The following is a 19,211-nucleotide window of genomic DNA, read 5'->3' on the forward strand; positions in this document are numbered from 1 at the left end:
GATGAGAGACAGGTAATTTAAAATAGTGTTTTAAGGACCATTCCACTCAGTCTGTGTGGCTTCTCAATTTCATCTTTCCCCTGGTGTGTGTAATTTTGCAAAGATCTTTGCATAAGACTTGAGTGCTTTTAAGTATTCATCAGCTCCTGCTGCTCCCTCTCCACCCAAAAGCATAATACCAACTCTGACACTGCAATCATTTACACAGTAACTAATTGCAAATCAGAGCAAAGATTGTGCCTCCAGGTGAGGAATGAGCAGCAGGAACAGATGAACTCTTCAGGATTCCATTTTCATGCAAATGTCCCATACAATAAAGAACAAAAAAAATTAAATGCAAGAAAACAAACATCACTGTTTAATGAAATGTTTGTGTCAGTTCTGCAGGAGGTACTAAGGCTCTTTTAATGCAAGTGCACTGTTACTGTAGTCTTAGGGGGCTTAAAGTTTAAGTTTGGAGCACACATAAAAACCAGATTCCGGCTCAGGTCTTGGGAGATTTAGGAGGATCCCAGTGTCATCTGTGGAGTTTTCCACATCTTCAGTTTAAGGGAAATCAGATTATGTCCAGTAAGTGTTAGACAGAAAGCAACCATCTCCCTTAGGCCTAAACTAAAGGCAATTAGTTACTGTGTTTGCAAGTCAAACTCTGCTGCAGTCATATTAAAAAATTAGTTTTTGAAGGTGGAGGAGTCTGCCTGGCTTTTGGAGGGCTTCCTGGCACTGAATGCAGACAAAGATTATATTGAATATGACCCCAAGTCACCTTCAAGCTGTAGCTTAACATATAGGCCCTTCAGAAGAAACCTGGTTTTTATTATCAGCAATAATAAACACACTTCCCAAATTTACATAAGGCCTTTCATCAGAAAAACTCGTGATGCTTTTCAAACTTTAAGTTTTAGTTGAATCTAATGGAGGCATGCATGTTAAAGTGTTATTGTTGCCATTTATAAAATGGATAATCCTAGAATATGAGAATTTTAACTACTTTACCTGATACAGCTAATTCTTGGTAAATTGTGCTAAGAAAGCCACTTTGGGAGTTAGGGGACCCTTGACTGCACTGATATAAGTACAGCTAAAAGCAAGGAAATTTTAACTTCTTTCTAAATTTAAGATGTAGGAGGAAAATTACCATGCAAAGGGAGAAAACAAAACATTAGTCAGATACACAGTTGCATTCTTTTTCTTGGTTTTCTAAGGAAAAATGGATCTTGTGAGACACAAAAGCAGTGGCTTCCACCATCCATCCACAGCATAGCATCCATTGCCAAGTTAAAACCATGAAGCTCTAGACACAACAAACATCACAGGTTAAATATAGAGATGAGTACCAAATAATTTGAACATTGTAAAAGACAAAGAAAAGCTGTTTAGATAGAACCTGATATCCAGCTCCAGCAAGGCACACTCTTAACAGGTCTCATCCTCTGTTGCTATGACTTTAGTGACCGATTTCTTTGGTTTTCAAAGGGAGCACAAACACTACCTTTAGATTTTGAGGAAGAAGTCTCAAGAACAGTGAAGTACCTTGGGAGCTTCATGACAATTCCTTGCATTAGTTCACTCTCTTCTTGACACCTTTGAGAAAAGCAGATTGTTTCCACTGTTTATTCCCTTACATTTTACCAATATTCCCCCACCAACCAACTTCATCTCTTCAATTGAGAGGCTTTACTTCACTAAAATACAATTTCTTTGCTAGGTGAAAGCAATGAAATTCCATCATCCTGCCTCCAAATCCCCTTTAAAGTCTCTGTAAATAATGAAATGTCTTCATAAGGAAGACTGTTCAGATGATTTTATATAATTTGTTATTACAGATGAAACCTCAAGCTTTTGATACTTGAAGCTGTTGGAAACTTTTTTGACACTTGAAGCACTTCACACTAGAAGCCTTTGGAATTACTTGGCTAAAAGGTACTGTGTACTAAGTGCATGTTTATGTGATGTTTGGATTGCTTGTTTTTGTGAGAAGAATGACCTAGATACTGACTTCTGCCAATTTCAATGTCATCTGAGACAGCTACTATTACCAGACAGCAAACCTCACTGACTTAAGATTCACAGTAACGGTTAGCCAAATGTCCATTTCTTTGAAAATTTTCTGGTCCTATTGCTGACTAGTCTAAATGGACACTGTGCTAACAATGTATCCTGCAACAGACTTATGATAAATGGTGTCTCTACCATCTGCCAGCAGAAACCATGGTCTGCGTTCCCAGAAGTGTCCACTATCCTTCTCCCAGTAGAAGAGCATAAGGAATCAATTTCAAAAGTTCAAACTAAAGAGGAGCAGAAAGAGAAGATTAGTGAATTTTCATAGTCCTACAGACAATATGCATTTTCTTGACATGACAGGAAACAGATCTTACACCTTGAAAGTCATAATTTTCTTCAGACAACAATTCCTTAGCCCAATGAGTAGGGTCAATACTTTAAAAAGCTGAAAGCTTTTGTTTATAGGCCAAACACGCACATTTCATTTCCAGGATTCCTTAAGTCAGCATGCCAAAATTACACAAAAAGCAAGTAGGGTGTTTTGGACTTCGGGCTCAGAAAGAAAATATTCCTGGCAATTATGAAAACTGATGCAAGACTGAAGTAGCAATAAGGATTGACACACATCTGCACAATCACATAACACATATGTAACTAATTCAATTCTGTAGCCTCTGTGAATTGGTATAGTGTTCAAATCTCAATACTAATTTAGTAATCTGTAACAGCTACTTCTTTAGAACCTCCAGATGAAGGGCTGAGGATTAGCATGCAAAAAAGCCCCCTTTCTTTAGCAAACAGATTTAAGAGCAACATGTTTAGCAATTATGCAGCTGGTATTAAAAACAAAAAAAAAAATCTACTTTAGCAATTTAAGTCAATGCTCATTTTATGAAAACAAGCTTTACGAAAGTAAACAGGCAATAGGATGGTATCATTTGCACATGTGGAATTCCAACAAAAACTGCCATGTACTGAGAAAACAGAGCAATTGGTATGAAATACCTTTAATTGCTGTACACTTTTATTTTTCTTTACTAGGTGGTCTGAGTAAAGGTATTGCTCTGTGGGATTATGGTTTTTCCCTAGTGAAAAAAAAACCCAAACAAAACCATGCATCTGTCCTCTCAGCATTACCAGCCATCCCATTTCCCCAACCTTGTGCAACAGCTGTTCCACAAAATGAACTTCCCAGTGCATGTGAACCTTTAATGTTATAGTATAGCTCAATCTGTTTCAGCAGAGGCAATACTGTATGTTGCACAAACACCACTAAGAGAACATTATTATGGCACAGGAGAAAACTAAGAAGTTGCTAGGCCTCATAGCCAAACTGCCCACCACTCTCTAATATTAAACACTGTAGTTCATCCTCTTAAAAGGTATCAATAGTCAAACTTGTATATACAGCTCCCAAGTGAACTCAACTCTTCTGTTTGCTGACGGTCCCTTACCGCTTTCCCTTTGCCTTGTTCAGAGCATCCAGTGATGATTCCAACCACCTCTGGAGGTGAGATTTCTTTTATCTGGGATTTAGACACCAGTTACATATCTTCAATAAACAGGTCACTCGGGTATTTCTATAAAATACATAACAAGCCAATCACCTTCCAGCAGCATCACACAATCCCACTATAGTGACCAAGAAGCTGAAGACCACATTGGCCCATAATTTATTTCAGCCACACCGTTGTGGTTTTTTTCTGGTTTTTGTTTGTTTGTTTTGTTTTTGTTAAAAGATTTCCTGCTAAGAACAATCCACACTGTACATATCCCCAAGGAAACAGCTTTAGCAGCTACCCTATATACAGGTTATAGACATTAAGTCCTGAGACATCAAACAGTAGTTCGTGTCACAAATACATTTGGCCTTTTGTCCAAACTGACCCATCAACTAGGAAGATTAAGGACCTTGGAAAGTAATCTTTGGGGCAAAATTCACCTGTCAACAGATAACAACAAGATATGAATTCAGTTTAGACTTCTGGGCTCTATTATATAATGAAATATTTTCTGAGAAAAATCACCATTCAGCATACCGTAAGGGTAGGAAGTGGCTGCCTAATGTTGCACTGATCTAGGACAATTAGGGAAATTAGAATACAGCTCAGGACTATGTAACAGAATTACTACAGACAACTGATGGTGGATTATGGAAAATAAGCATAGTCCAACTTGAAGTGATTTTTGATTGAAGTTTTGGAGTTCCAGTTATAAAAATAATTATTTATAATATACATCAACCACTCTGGAGTACTAACATACATATCCAGATTGGTGTAACTGCACAGCTACACAGCACGCTTTAAAATGAATTAAAACTGATCACATCAAAAAAAAAAAAAAAAGGAGCAGGGGCATTCCAGTTAAAATACCTTTACAGTTACATCCCACAAGGATCTGTTCTTCCATGAATGTTATTCAGTGATTTTTTTTTCAATGAATTGGGGAAAGTGGATAGGTATAAATCAAGTCACTGGGAATTTTCAGACAACTTAAAACAAATGAAATAGTGATAAATTCTGGGCTTGTCTGACAGAAATGCACTTCCATATGAACAAACACAGAATCATTTGTGACAAAAGCAGCATGAGGGTATAGTTCTGCTCAGCAGCAATGTACCAACAAGTTCACTATCTCACTCGCAGCTGTTGGTAAATGAACCTGAAATCCAAGGCAGAGCAGTACCTAAACCATTAAAATATTAACAGGGGACAATCCAGCAGAATCAGTTTTCTTCAAAAACATTGAACTTGCAAAGAGCTAGAGAGGGTGGAGATGAATTGTTTCAGATGGAGAAATCACACCTTCAAGATGGAAAACAAAGTACATAGATACAGTTACTTAGTTTATCCAAGAGAAGGTGATGAGTTTATTCCCACCATGGGAGTCAGTGAGATCTGGTGCAACAAGTCTATACAGGCTGGGATGTGCAGTTGCACAAATTCCAACTACAGGAAAGTATATATTTTTTTACAGTGAGAATAATTAGCTACTGCAAGAAATTTACCTGGGGATTTGATGAATTGTCCATGACCTGAAGCCTTTAATCAACAAAGGTTTTTTTTAAAAAAAATTATGTGTTCTAGCTCAAACAGAAGTTATGGAGTTAGTACTAACTTTTAACAGAAACCAGGGTCTAAGAATCAATTCTAGCCTTGAAGTCTAAGAACGGTCTATACATTTATGGCCAAGAGCTTCATGCCTTTGTGTAACATGTACTTACATAGAAATATTAGAAGAAAATACTGTCACATAACTAAAAACTATTGTGCCTGCAATATTTGGAAACCAAGCTGTAGTGAGAGGAAGAAATTTTGTTCTGCTGCTTTTCCAAGAATCAGTCTTTTTTTAAAATCTAATGCAACAGCTTTCTACACTGTCATTATTTATTTTAAATTAAGTAAAAAGTGATTAACTGCTCAAGCAGCATTCTTTCAATTTTATATAGAGTCTCTTAATTCACAGTTTCTAAACATAACAGTAAATGATTTTGCCCTCTAGAAACAGTGAAAAGATTAGGGTTTTTAGTTGACATATGTATTATATATTTTAGTTAAAGAAAAAACCTCTCAGCATCTCACAATAGAGGTTACTTCACCAATGTATTATTTATCAGAATGCTTACTTTCCATTTAGTTATGGGCCAACTCAAGGAACTAGCATAATCTCAGTGTAGTGACAGTTCGGAATTTTACATACTAAATCCGTTTATATTTTTTGTGGTTAGCCTTCAGTTTTTGCAAAATAACATTCACTGAAAATATTATGTTTTGAATACGCAGTACACCTCAACTAGTAAAACAAACATTCATACTATGACAGAAATTTATATACCTTACATCAATTCAATACAAAAAATACCTTTTCAAAGCATGTGTAATTAAAAAAAGGTTGCCAAAACTTGCATAGTATAAGTGGAACTGGGACATACACTTAAGTGAGACTGACAGATTTAAATGCAAGATAAGGCTATGCAGCCTGTCTCACTGTCTCCTTCTTCCACCCTTCTTCCAGTGTACCACAGTTGGGACCTATTTCTCCCCCATAGTTCTAATTCTGTGCTAGTGAAAAGCCTGTCAGTGTACAGATGGCAGCTGTTCTTCCTGTAAGTATATTCTCTACTCAGCCCCAGCACAACTTTGTGTCCTGATCAATCACAAAAATACAGTTATTGTACCTTACCAGAAACTGCCAAACACTTTTTATTCTTACTGGGACTCTAAACAGGGCTGGCCTATCACATCCAGGCAGAGTGGTGACTTTAAATATTGAAACATGGGGACTAACATAATGAATATAAAATAATCTTTTTTCTTGACCCCCTGTCGTGGTTTAGCCCCAGCCAGCAACTAAGCACCACACAGCCGCTCGCTCACTCCCCCTACCCCGATGGGATGGGGGAGAGAATCGGAGGAGTAAGAGTGAGAAACACTCCTGGGTTGAGATAAGAACAGTTTAATAATGGAAATAAAGTAAAATAGTAATGCTAATAGTAACAGTATAATAATGATAATAATAATAATGATACACGAAGCAAGTGATGCACAATGCAATTGCTCACCACCCACCGACCGATACCCAGACAGTTCCCGCGCAGCGATCTCTGCTCCCCGGCCAACCCCCCCCAGTTTCTATACTGAGCATGATGTCATATGGTATGGAATAGCCCTTTGGTCAGTTTGGATCAACTATTCTGGCTGTGCCCCCTCCCAGTTTCTTGTGCACCTGGCAGAGCATGGGAAGCTGAAAAAGTCCTTGACTAGCATAAGCAGTACTCAGCAACAACTAAAAACATCAGCATGTTATCAACATTCTTCTCCTACTAAATCCAAAACACAGCACTATGCCTGCTGCTAGGAAGAAAATTAACTCTATCCCAGCCGAAACCAGGACACCCCCACAAAGTGTGTAATTAGTGCTCACTAAATAGAATGGCAGAAGAAAGCAACTCTGATCCACTATGTTATAGATTAGTACAAATTTACTGAATGAAATTCAACTCTTGCTCTTTGTGCAGGTTTTACTCTACCACTTAAGGCTATGCATATTTATTTGGTGTTTGCCCTAGTAAGGCTAAGACCCAGTTAAAAGAAACAAATGTTCAATAGAAAGCACTAAATCAGATTCAGGTATCAACAAGAATATCAGTAAGAAAGATGCAACCAGCATTTAAAAAACAGATCATTACCAGGGTAGTATTTGACAATACATCATATTTTTGACCTTCAGATCTTTCAGAAATGGTCTATGCTATGCAGCCTTACATCTGCAGTCATTCTGACTTACAGAAAGTGCAGAAATAAGAATTTTAAATGGCTATGAGCTTATACATGTTATTTGAAATTCTCATCTCAAAGAAACCTTGCAAATACCATCTTACTAAACCCCCTAATCATTAAGTTCAGAAGAAGAGGATTGAATAGATACCACTGCTTCTCTAAAATGAATTTACCACACTATTCATGGACATTAACAATAATAGAAACTTTGTGAAAACTTTAAAACTTCTCATCATTTCCTTACTATCAAAGATAACCAATACCACCAAAATAATGACAGGAGCTGGGGAAATAAAGATCCCTTTAAGTGTATGCCATTAATGACTGATCCTATGTTGTCTTTGCTCAACTATTCAAGGTCATTATGACCTTGGGAAAACATAGAACCCCTTAAGTTTATGCCGGTGATGGCTGATTCTATGGTGACCCTGCTCAATTATTAGAGGCCATTATGACCCTGAACAATTCTCACTAGCCTTCAGGCAATAACACTGAGCAAGTAATACACCACAGATACTGAACTTTGTTCTCCTTTAGCAGCCTTTACTTTCTTACAGCAATGAAGAATAACTAAAGGTTTTGGACGTTACCTCTGAGTCACAGGTTGGGGATCACTGGTCTTAACAGCTGAGGCCTGGAACCTGAGCAGCTAGAGCATTCTAGATAATTACTTGCTATATAGCCTTGGACAAGTATATGCTTCTCTTTCCCTTCACCTTTTGACTTGTCTGTCTAGTTACCAATTAGTTAAAGAATGATTTTTTTTATGAAGTGAAGGACCAGAGCTGTGTTATTTTCTAGGGACCCTAAACTACCTGTAATACACAGTAACATCTGAAGCACAGTGATTCACAACACAGTCTACACTTCCTTGCAAGTACCTGAGACAGCAGAACAGAAACATTAGCATCCTGTAGCATTATCGTCAGACACAACTCCTCGTAATGGCTAGTGTAATATGGCTGAAATGCATTATACTGTAAGCATGCAGAAAGAAAATATCAGGTAAAGGAAAGATAGATTTATAAGAATTATTGTGCTTAGGAAATCTTTTTCTCTTCAAACAAGTTTTGCTTTTAGGACTAGAATGAAAGTACCCTTTCCAAGGACTGCAGCTACCACCGTGTCCTCTCCTGCCACTTCTCATTGATTTGTGAATCTCAGATGGAGCTTTATTAATTAAATCTCAGTACAACTAATTGAAAATTACTTCATTATCTACCACTCACAGTCAATGACATTAGGTTAAGTTACTCAACTGTTGTATTTTCCTACACCAAGCTATTAGAAGATTCCTGTTAGTAACCAGCTTGCTTGACAACTGTTGAAAGACTGAAGTCCGTGTTAATAATGGCTTAGGATGCCAGAAGGAAAGAGTTCAGGACACAAGACAACTACCAAAAGTAAGTGTTCTGTGTTCTTAATTTAACAGATAAGTTCCTTTCTAGTCTAGAGAAGACTCTGTATAATTCCTTGGGCTGTTTACGAACTGCACAGTGGACAAAGCATTAGAACACATTAAGCACATTCTCTAGGGAGAAATTACACGGGTGGCAGTGCATCAGATACTACAGTCTAATTTAATGGAACAAAATAGGCAACTCTTTAGTAATAATGCACTCACAAATGAGTCTGAACATTGACTACTCCACAGGAAAAGGAAAGCTAGTGAAGCACCAGCCTGCTTCCATTTTCAATTTTTGCATAGCTTCTATGGCATGTTCCCCATTGTTTCAATCCAGGATAATGACTAAGACTGCAAACATCAAAAAAAACCCAAAACGCCCAGAAGGTAAATAATTCTATTAATTTCTACATCAAAGACTTGAAATAAAAATATTTTTCATAACGACCAGGGGATTATTCAATGCACACTAACCTATACTGGGTTACAGAAGGAGGAAGACAGTAGCAAATAATTGCAATGCATAAATATCTTAATTTCATAGCTCCACTAATTCAACTCTGTAGACCAGAAATGTCTTCTTTTGCACTTCAGAAGATTTTAACACATTTTGGTTGTAATTTCAATCAAAAGTAATATTCCAGTTACTCTACAAAAATTATAGTATTAGGTAATTGATTATTCAAGTTGAGACAGAAATGCTCCATGAAGGTTCCCTATCAGTGAAATTAAACCTGCAATTGGTAAATACAAAGGTCTTATGCTACTCTTGGTTGCAATTGCCTGTTAAAAATAGGCAGTCATTCACTGAACAAAATGAAATTTCTCCCACATCAAAACAATCAGGCAGTCCATATGAAGTCTTTAGCTCTGTCACTTACCCCCTGCCATCTAGTGATCTGTCCTAATAACTAAAGTAAAAATGTTAAAATGAGGTCATCCATAAGGGTTTATTTCTGCTGCCTTTAGTTGTCTTAGCCAATTCCTTACTACAGTTATCCCTGCTCAAGTCACAATGACACTGTTTACTGACATGGACATTATACATCAGAAGTTTAACAGGAGGATGAATCAGTTTCAGGAAGAACGTTTTCCATCAACTTGTTCTCAGACTTGGAATCAAGTCCAAACCAAGTTTTGAAGATGATTTATCCACACCTTTCTACAAAAGGCTCCCTTACTAGCTTTTAGCAAATATTCCTGTGGAAGTAACTCCAGCAGCTTATATCAATAACAATTCTTTAGAAGCAGTGAGAGGTGGTATCTCCTTTCTTTCCATTTCTAAAGACAAATAATTATGCCTCTGTCCTGCATCACAGGATTTGATAGTGTTCCAAATCAAAACAACAAAAACATTAATTCCAGCACATATCACAGTTTGCCTAACAAGCCAATAGACTAAATCCTTACGTTATTCTCTAAATTAGGTAATCAGACAAAAATAGGCAAAAGAAGAATGGCAGATGTAACTGCTTTACACAACATGTTCCAAATGTCATGCTATACAAAATGCATCAAGTCTACAGTGTCCTCCTAGAGGAGGTCCATTCCCTTCCATAACTTCTAAGGATAAAAAGATCTCAGTAGATTTAAACAAAATTATAAGGAGGAGGGGAAAAAAAACGCTAAACTGCAGCCTTGACAGTAGAGTGCGTCAATCTGTTTAGGACCCTGAAAGTAAAAAAACAGCACCTTAAATTGGACTCTCAATCCCATATGGACCCACCATCCCAGGTTCTCCCTCTCTAAACATGATTCCCCCTTCAAAGTAATATTCATAAATATGATCAGGAGCGCAAAGCCACGTACACACAAACAAGTTTTCTTAATAAACCAACTCTAAGGAGCAAATAAATTTTCTAAACCAAAAGATCCATATGAGAAACCTCATTAACACAGTGTAAAGCTGCATGCTAATGCACAGAAAGGTCAAACTGTCAGACTTCAAAACCACTTCTTGGATTTGACTCTACACTGATGCATGTATTTCCTGAAAAAGACTTGAGTTATTGAGCCAAAAACTACTTTACATATAACCTGAGCTAAACATAAAAGATAATAAATGTGCATTTCATTTGTCTGGATTAAGGCCATTCTCATATTCAGTGCCTCCTTGTATCTTTTCTATGTACCTCAAGTACTTGCATGACAGCAGCTCACGCTGCTAAAGGCACATACTAAAGTTTCTCAGGTAAATCCAGATGCAGGGTTCAATTCCTGTATCCTTACCTGGTCTTTACAGAGCTTTTAATTTGATACTGTGAATCCAGACCTGACCCTCACATGAGGGACTTTTATCTTGAACTTAACATTAGGCCTTTTAAGTTCCAAGTTTGTATCTTAATTCCTAGAAAATCCTTCCTCTCCTCCTAAGAAATAACCTTTTAAACGATCATCTTTCCAAGGTGCGTTTTTCAGCTTTCCAAGTTATGTTCTTCTACAGTTTGGGAATACTGGTACACCAGCAAAGAGCTGAAGCAGAGTGTTCCTATCAGATGGGTCCAGTACAAGTTTAACACAAAGCAGCAGTCAGATGTTAGGGAACAATGGAAGAAGGAAGGCTTCTCTTATCCTTAACCATAGCCTGGCCAGAGCAGGCATCCAGGGTCTAGGTACGACATGACAGTGCCACTGTGGAGAACAGAAGGAAAGGCCACAGGGACTGGAGTGAATCTCCGTTCCAAATGTCTCATCCAGGCAGCGACAAGGGTGGGAAAAGCATGCTAAAAATTTAATCTGACATGAAAGCTAGTTTTCCCATATTTCAACTGACCCAAAATTCCCAACAAATTACTATCTGCCTTTAAAGAATAAGTATTTTTAAGGAGTGGACCTCCCAGCACTTTTCAAAGAAGCAATGGCAAGGTTCAATTTGTTCTGTATGCAAAGACGAGGACATCGCTTAGCATGCCACATCTTCACATCTAAAGTGTATTTAAAATATCTATTAACATCTGAGATTTAGAAGGCTGAATTTGTCACATACTACAAGTTTAGTGTTGTCATTTCTTTGGAGTTGATCAGCAAAAGCAGTCTTCTCCTCCTACAAAAGTATTCAAGAACAAGTTTTCATATACTTTTCTCAGATTTTCTTTTACAATATAACAGTTCCAAAACTGCAATAAAGAAACTACTTTCGATGTTAACAATGAAAAGTTACAATTTTTCTTCACTGTACTGCTACACTTTCCTCTTTTCCAAGTCTTCACAAAGGCAAAGGCAGTTCTTGTAAAAATTTGAAATACTGCTTGAATTCCCAAATGCATTAAGTGTTTCTGAAAGCTGTTTAAAGGGATAAAAGTTCAAGCTCTCCTACACATTCCTGCACAGGTGACATTACGGATGAAAACACAGTTAAGCCTGCTGGATGCTGTATGAACACTAGAGAAGTCAAACCAAACCCAGGAATTTGGTCTTCTTGCATAAATTTTGCACAAATATTTAGGGGAAAAAAAAGTTTCATTTGTTACAAAGCAGGCATTATGAATACAGACATATCTTTGCACCAAAATCCAAACAACCTTCACCAGGCCATATGGACTAGCAGTTCGTTAAAGAGAGACCAAATAAGACTGTATCCTTTAAGTACAAGGATATATGGATTACAAGGACACACTCTTAATGATCATAACTCATGGATAACTCATAACTCGTATATGCTAGTCAGGGAAAGAACATGTCTGTCAGCCTAGAAAAAAAAATCATTACTTGCATACTTACTTCTACACATGCTTTCTATTTCAGTAAATACTATTTTACACTAAATTAATAATTTCCAGTATGTGCTGGAGCATGTGTAGGGTGACAATCAACCATAGGACATCACGTAGCTGACAGGTCATCCTCCAGGCACACAAGAGGTAGATTGAATTCTACAGAGGTGCTCGTTAAATACTTTTACCAAAACTTTTGATGAAAAGCTCTTCCAAATGCTAATTCCCCACCATCTATACCAAATGAGAAATATTTAAGTTGAACCTTACTACAAAGATTGCATTCCATTTGGTTTGAACCAAATACTTCATTCTGATGCTATGCCAAAAAGAAACATTACAGAAGAAAAAACTACATGGCCTTAGACTATTTGATTCACATCTGCTGTGAGTAGTTTCCTCACTATAAATGAAAGTAATAAAAAGAGAAGGCAAGGAACAAATTCTTTTAATAGATGTCTAAATTAACAATTACAGTTTTACCCCAGCTTACTACCTTAACTAGCTACTAGTACTGAGTGAAGGAATCATTCCAGATCCTGCTGCAAACTAGTTGTTGGCAAATGCAGCCCTTCACTCCCATGGCAAACAAAATAGCTCTGTCCAGTGAAGCTAGTGGCAGAAATGTCCTTCTGCAACCAACTTCTGCACAGCCGCAGCTACTGTTTTAAATACACAATGCCAAGTAAATGCCCGGAAGTATTATGCACCATTTCACAAGCATAAAATATAGATAGTGTTTGCATTCCCTCATAATACAAGATTTCATAATAAGTGGAGTAATGAGTTACAGTAAATGACCTAGGTAGAATCATAGAATGGTTTGGGTTGGAAGGGACCTTTAGAGGTCATCTAGCCCAACCCCCCTGCAGTGAGCAGGGACAGCTTTAACTAGATCAGGTTGCTCAGAGCCCCGTCCAACCTGGCCTTGAATGTTTCTGGGGATGGGGCCTCCACTACCTCTCTGGGCAACCTGTTCCAGTGCTTCACCACCCTCATTGTAAAAGATTTCTTCCTTATATCCAGTCTAAATCTACCCTCCTTTAGTTTAAAACCATTACTCCTTGTCCTGTCACAACAGACCTTGCTAAAAAGATTGTCCCCATCTTTCCTATAGGCCCCCTTTAAGCACTGAAAGGCCACAATAAGGTCTCCCCGCAGCCTTCTCTTCTCCAAGCTGAGCAACCCCAGCTCCCTCAGCCTGTCCTCATAGGAGAGGTGCTCCAGCCCTCGGATCATTTTTGTGGCCCTCTTCTGGATCCACTCCAGCAGTTCTGTGTCCTTTCTTCTAAACCTAAGAATGGATGTTGAATCAGGCAAATAGCAGTGGAATAAAGAAATAGCATACTTACTGTGCTGATATTTTTATTACTAGTCCAAAAATGAGTCAAAGCCTATAATATTTTTTAACATCCTTCTTCAAAATGAAGACATAATGGACTATTAGGAAATGTTCTTCCAATGCATGCATTGATTACCCATACCAGTATGCCTATTAAAATAAAGATTCTTCTAAGCACAGAAATGAAGTCATTCCAGTGTTTCCTAAGGCCACACAGTCCATCTTTTCCAGCAGCTTGTTCTCCACAAGGTAACAGACACTTACAGTGATTGTTGAACAAGTTTTTATTGTTTTTAGAAAGAGTTTTATGTTAACAGAATTTCAAATGTCACACAACATTTATTTCTAATAATGTCTTCAACTCAGACACACTGCTTTAAATGGGAAGGGGAAAAAAAAACACTGGAAATTTATACAAAATGTAGTGCAACATCCAAAGCAAGAGTCCACTGAAATGAGTGAAAAGGATTGCTTCAGTGATCTTTGATGAATTTTGAATCAAATTCAGTTCAATTTAAGGATTATTATAAGAGCTATTATTTTATTATAAAAACTATTTAAGGATACTTTTGGAGGAGAGACAAACAGTAAAATAATCGCTTATTACTGCATTTGTTTTGTTAATATGCATCATTCTAGTATATTCTATATTCTAAAATTGATCCCTCAAAAGACAAAGTAAACTTATTCAATTAAGGCTTATTTTTCAATAACTTCCTAATTGCGTAGTAAGACGTACTATCAAAAATACTTTTACCCCAATCCATAGTGGTATTCAGTTATGGAGTTATGGATACTTATCATGAAATGGAATGGATTTAAAGCCTTTACTTTCAGATGGAAAAAAAAAAAAAACACAAAAAAACCCAGATGAAAACAAGACTTATGATTTGACCAATTAACATGCTTGTATATTGTATACCTTTGGGGGGAAAAAAAAAATCTCTACCAGAACTGGTATCAGAACAAGAGTGCTACTTTGGTATCTGAGATTTAAAAAGAGCATGCCTTCATAAGCATTACAAACCCAAAACACAGACTTACACTGAAGTGCAACTATATGCAGTTACATGGACTGATAAAAGAGACTTTTGCTTGTATAAGCTGACACTCTAGACATATTTTAAATAGTTTTGTGAGTCAGGAAGGCTGTTGCATTGAGATGACCTTCCACCAGAATGAATTGAGTAAACTACCTTTCAAATTACATAAAAAGGTAAATTGTACCAAAATGTGGAGCATCTACTTGACTTCTCATTTGAAGAGGAATATCTTAATTCAGGAAATCAATCCCAGGAGACAAAAAAAAATATATTTCAGAAAACTTCTAGATAAAACCTGTACATTAAAATTTCCAGCAGCTGTTAAATCAATTTTAGAAGCTATACTCACAGCATATGACAGACTTAAACAGGAAACATCTACACCCAAGACATTGTTCCCACCCACCCCCACACCCTGCTTCTAATTGAGGGAAGCAGCTAGTATGTGTCCAGGAAGAAAAGTACCTGGCCTAAATTGCATCATGAGAGGAAAAGCTTCAGCTGGTTGGGAATCCATATGTTTGCCCCCTCTCCCCCCCAGTTTTATGCTATGCCTCAGAAACCTGCTGACAGGCACAGCAGGTGAGCTAAATAACCAGTCAGAAGACACTGACAAAGTTAAGCTCATCTAAAGATCTGATAATGGTGGTATTTATACAGAGAACTGTTCAGCAGCTCTTTTTTTGCAAAATCGCACCAGATGACATTTGCTCTCTCACCAGATGAGATCTCTACCCACCAACTCTCCTCTTCCCCTGGAGGCTCTACCCTTACTCCCAGCTGTAAAATAGTATTCCACAGCATAAAAGCAGCTGACAGTCTGAATGGACAGACTGATAAGCAACCCAAGATGTCCAATTCAATGTACTGTTACCCAATTTCTAAATAGATATAGGGGGCTGAAAAACAACCTTTAGCAGTTAATATTCCTTCTCATCTCACCCCCCAAAAATATCACTTCTCTGACATTTTGCAAGCAGCTAAGTGAGAGCCAGATTAAAATACACACTCCTGCACCAAAAAGCACATAGCCAAGACAAGAAACTAAAGAGTAACATTCTTATAATCTCAGTGAGATGGGACACTTGATCGCATTCATCCTACACTACTTGATGCCCAATTACCAACTTCAGGATGACAAATAATTTCAAAGGTAACCTCACAGCCCTTCCCCTTTTACAGCTCAAAGCCACTAAACATCCTCACTTACACTTTTGCCTTCACCACCTCCATCGGGCACGGGCTCTTCTCTGCCTAAACAAGGCATTATTTCTTCTGCCGCTGCTCCTCTGTCCTTCCCAATGTTTCCTCCTTCATTCCCCAGCTTCAACCTCTTCCCCTCAGGTTGAGAATCATCCACGTCCTCCCTTCTCATCTTGCCATCTCTGCCTCGCTGCTCCCCCACGTCTTCTGGGCTGCCGCAGGAATTTGACATTTTTGAAGTCTTATGGACTTTTCTAAAGACTGATGAAGCTATCTTTCTGAAGGGGATTTGGCTACTGAGAGCTCCGATGTGCTCTCGCTCCTCTTAAAAATTTCAGTGGTGTTTCGAAGCCGTTGCAGGAATTGCACGCAGCACTTCTGTTTCTCTGCCGCCCTCTCCTGATCACTGAGTAGCACTGGGCCCGAGGACAGTTTCCAGCGCATGCTACTCGCAAGCTTCTTTCTATATTCCACCCCCTGCAACTAATAAAAAGCAATAACCTTTCCTATATTGATTTTATGCACAGTTCTGCTGCTTACGTTGCCAAAACCCTTGTACTTCTGTTCTACCTGATCCAGAGTAATTGCCTCTCCTTAAAGTACAAAATACTTGCTGCACCTTCTTTAAATCCAAATTTTCCTCTGTCCCCAAGGGACACAGTGGTTTTCAGTTATGTACTGTTATTGATGCCAAGAATGATTACCCATTAAAAGGTAAAGATTACTTTAATTCCAAACAGCTTCTTTCAAAATTATTTAATTACAGCTTTTTTTTTTTTTTTTTTTTTTTTTTACGGGTGTCCTTACCTTTTAAATTACCTTTGTATCTTCTAAATTCATATTCCACATTGTCACATCACTTTTGCACAATGTGTCCTGGTCCTACAGGTGTAGGAATGAGAATAAAATGAGATTAGGAAAACCCAACATGACAGTTTGGAGAACCTTTTCACGCTCTCAGCCAGTTTATGAAAAACACCAACACATATAATCAAAGGATTGGTGTAACAACTGGACCTTTTTTCAAAAAAACTAACAATAACCTGTTGTGTTTTCACATATAGGCTACAATATGCTGCTTCACCTCATTCTTCCAATATAGAAGGAAATATGAAGTAGAGTTCAAAAGAAAAAGGTAATCCGAGTTCCATTTTCTCCTGCTTAAGTGCTTGTAGATTTAGGTGAGGTTCCTTATATCTGGCAGAGTGAAGTAAATCCCTAAGAAGCCCTCTGTAAATATCTAGAGATGTTCCAGTCAGGGGCTTAGGGACTAAGCTTCAGAAGTGGTGACCAGTCAGTTGTGGATGAATGCATCTAATCAAACTTTCCAGTATTTCCAATGTTCAACAAGGTATGTCTTCCAAGAATCTGACAGAGGGAGTAAATCTGTGTCCCAACATTGATTTCACTGACATTATGGAGCAGGTTTTAGTCTGAGCAAGTAACATTAAGTTAATTATTCAAGAATGAACACAGAGGGGAGGAATCTTAACAGGTATCAGTCATTCCAGATACCCCAACCAGACCTGCAGAAGCATAAGGGAACAGTTCTGATAGTTAGACCTGAGATGTGCAACTCTGCACACCCAGAACTAGAGCCATTAAACATCTATTAATAAAACGTCTTGTCGTAAAGGTGTGGGCATTTGCCTCAGTCTAACTTGCAGCTGTAAATACTTTCAGAGCTGGATGAACACAAGCCGAGTGGGCTCAGTGGATGAAAAATAAAACTACTAGTCTTTTTAAATGGTGCTAAACACATGCCTTGTAACCTGCCGTGGCCTAGTTCCACAGCTTGGCCTTCTCTTTTTGAATCATGTCCACTTGTGATTAACCATCTACAGAAGTAACCTGCTTGGCTGATAACTTTGACCCTCTTCAGTAAACAACAGATTGTCAGCAAGAGCATAGCCAGGCAGCTACTGCAGGAAGAGTTTCACTGTACATGAGCGCAGGAGCACAGATTAATACAGCGCATGCCCCACTTCTCAGATTCATGAGTTCCTACATACATAGAGCTCAAGAGAAAACAAAAGCTTTAAAACACTACTCAGTATCCTCATCAACAGCAGCAGAAGTAGCGAGCAACAACTGGGAATTGTACAAAAGTTACATTCTCTACGCAGAACCATTGACTTACAAATATCCTTCACCCTCTTTCTCTGTTTATTAACGTGATCCAGCACTTCCTCAAGCCCTTCTCCCTAGTATTTCCCACCTTTCCCTCTGGTTTGGAGCTCTTTCAAGAGTTCTGCAACTGTTCAGATCATCTCCCCCATACTGGAAGGTGCAGCTCTACACAGCAAGAGCAGTGAGACTGCAAAAGCCTGAAGCTTTCTTCTTTCTAGTGCTCATTCACCACTCATACCTGCTTTTTCCATCACACCTGTCCCACCATGTCCTTTAATCCTGTTTTCTATTTCTGCTTATGCTTTCTATACACTCCCCAACCTTACCTAAAATACTGAAAGACAGAAATAATCCTGAAACTAAAATGTTGTTTTAACTATCATACTGTTCAGGCAGATAGCGTATTTGTACAGTAAACTGCATCAATTTTGGTTAGAACAGTTTTCCATCCAAAAGCTTTGATTTGATAGAATCCAAGTGCCTTGCAAGGATTTGCCAGTTCTACCACTATTTTATTTGTGTTTGAAGTGGAACCAGGCAGCCACACAGGCCACCTCAATGACCAGTCCAGCCACATTCCTGCCATTGTGCTTGCCAGGCAGCTGCCTGGCTGCTTGCACATTTGTGTCTCCAGGCTGTCCTGATCACAGGCAGAGCCTGCTTCTTGCAAATTAAAATATAAAACATCCAGATCCTTGTTTTTGAAGCATAGCTTCTGTTTCTGAACAAATGAAAAATTACAGAGACAGATACTGTATTTTTGTTTCTAATGAAAAACAAACATTTTTGAAATGTCAACATTTTCGTGCAACGAAAAGGAGAAATGGCAAGACAAATAAATTCTCTGTTGGTATGCAGAGAGAGAAGGTTGGTGTGGCCTTTGCTTTCTGTTACTTAACATGCAAATACTGTATGGCAAGAATAGTTTGTCGTTACAAACGTTTGCTGTTTCTACAGCATGTTGCACTAAAAGGATCCCTGATACCAGGCAGTTCTCCAATACATTAGCCTACACTATAAGTTTAAGTTGGAGCACCAGGCATTATGCATGGGGCTCACTTCAGGAATAGGGTCCAAATCTTTCAGATC

General features: G+C 38.2%; 1 protein-coding gene across 1 annotated transcript in view; it reads right to left on the reverse strand.

Moving 5' to 3' along the window:
* The window catches only part of RBFOX1 (RNA binding fox-1 homolog 1), a 1,399,804-nt gene extending 1,383,580 nt beyond the window's left edge, over positions 1 to 16,224 (reverse strand). The window contains exon 1 of the mRNA XM_075719223.1: positions 16,000 to 16,224. Coding sequence (XP_075575338.1) covers positions 16,000 to 16,224 — 225 coding nt within the window. The remainder of the gene's footprint in view (positions 1 to 15,999) is intronic.
* Between the last annotated feature and the right edge of the window lie 2,987 nt (positions 16,225 to 19,211).

This window comes from Pelecanus crispus, chromosome 11 (genome assembly GCF_030463565.1).
Source record: "Pelecanus crispus isolate bPelCri1 chromosome 11, bPelCri1.pri, whole genome shotgun sequence".
Classification (NCBI taxonomy): Eukaryota; Metazoa; Chordata; class Aves; order Pelecaniformes; family Pelecanidae; genus Pelecanus; species Pelecanus crispus.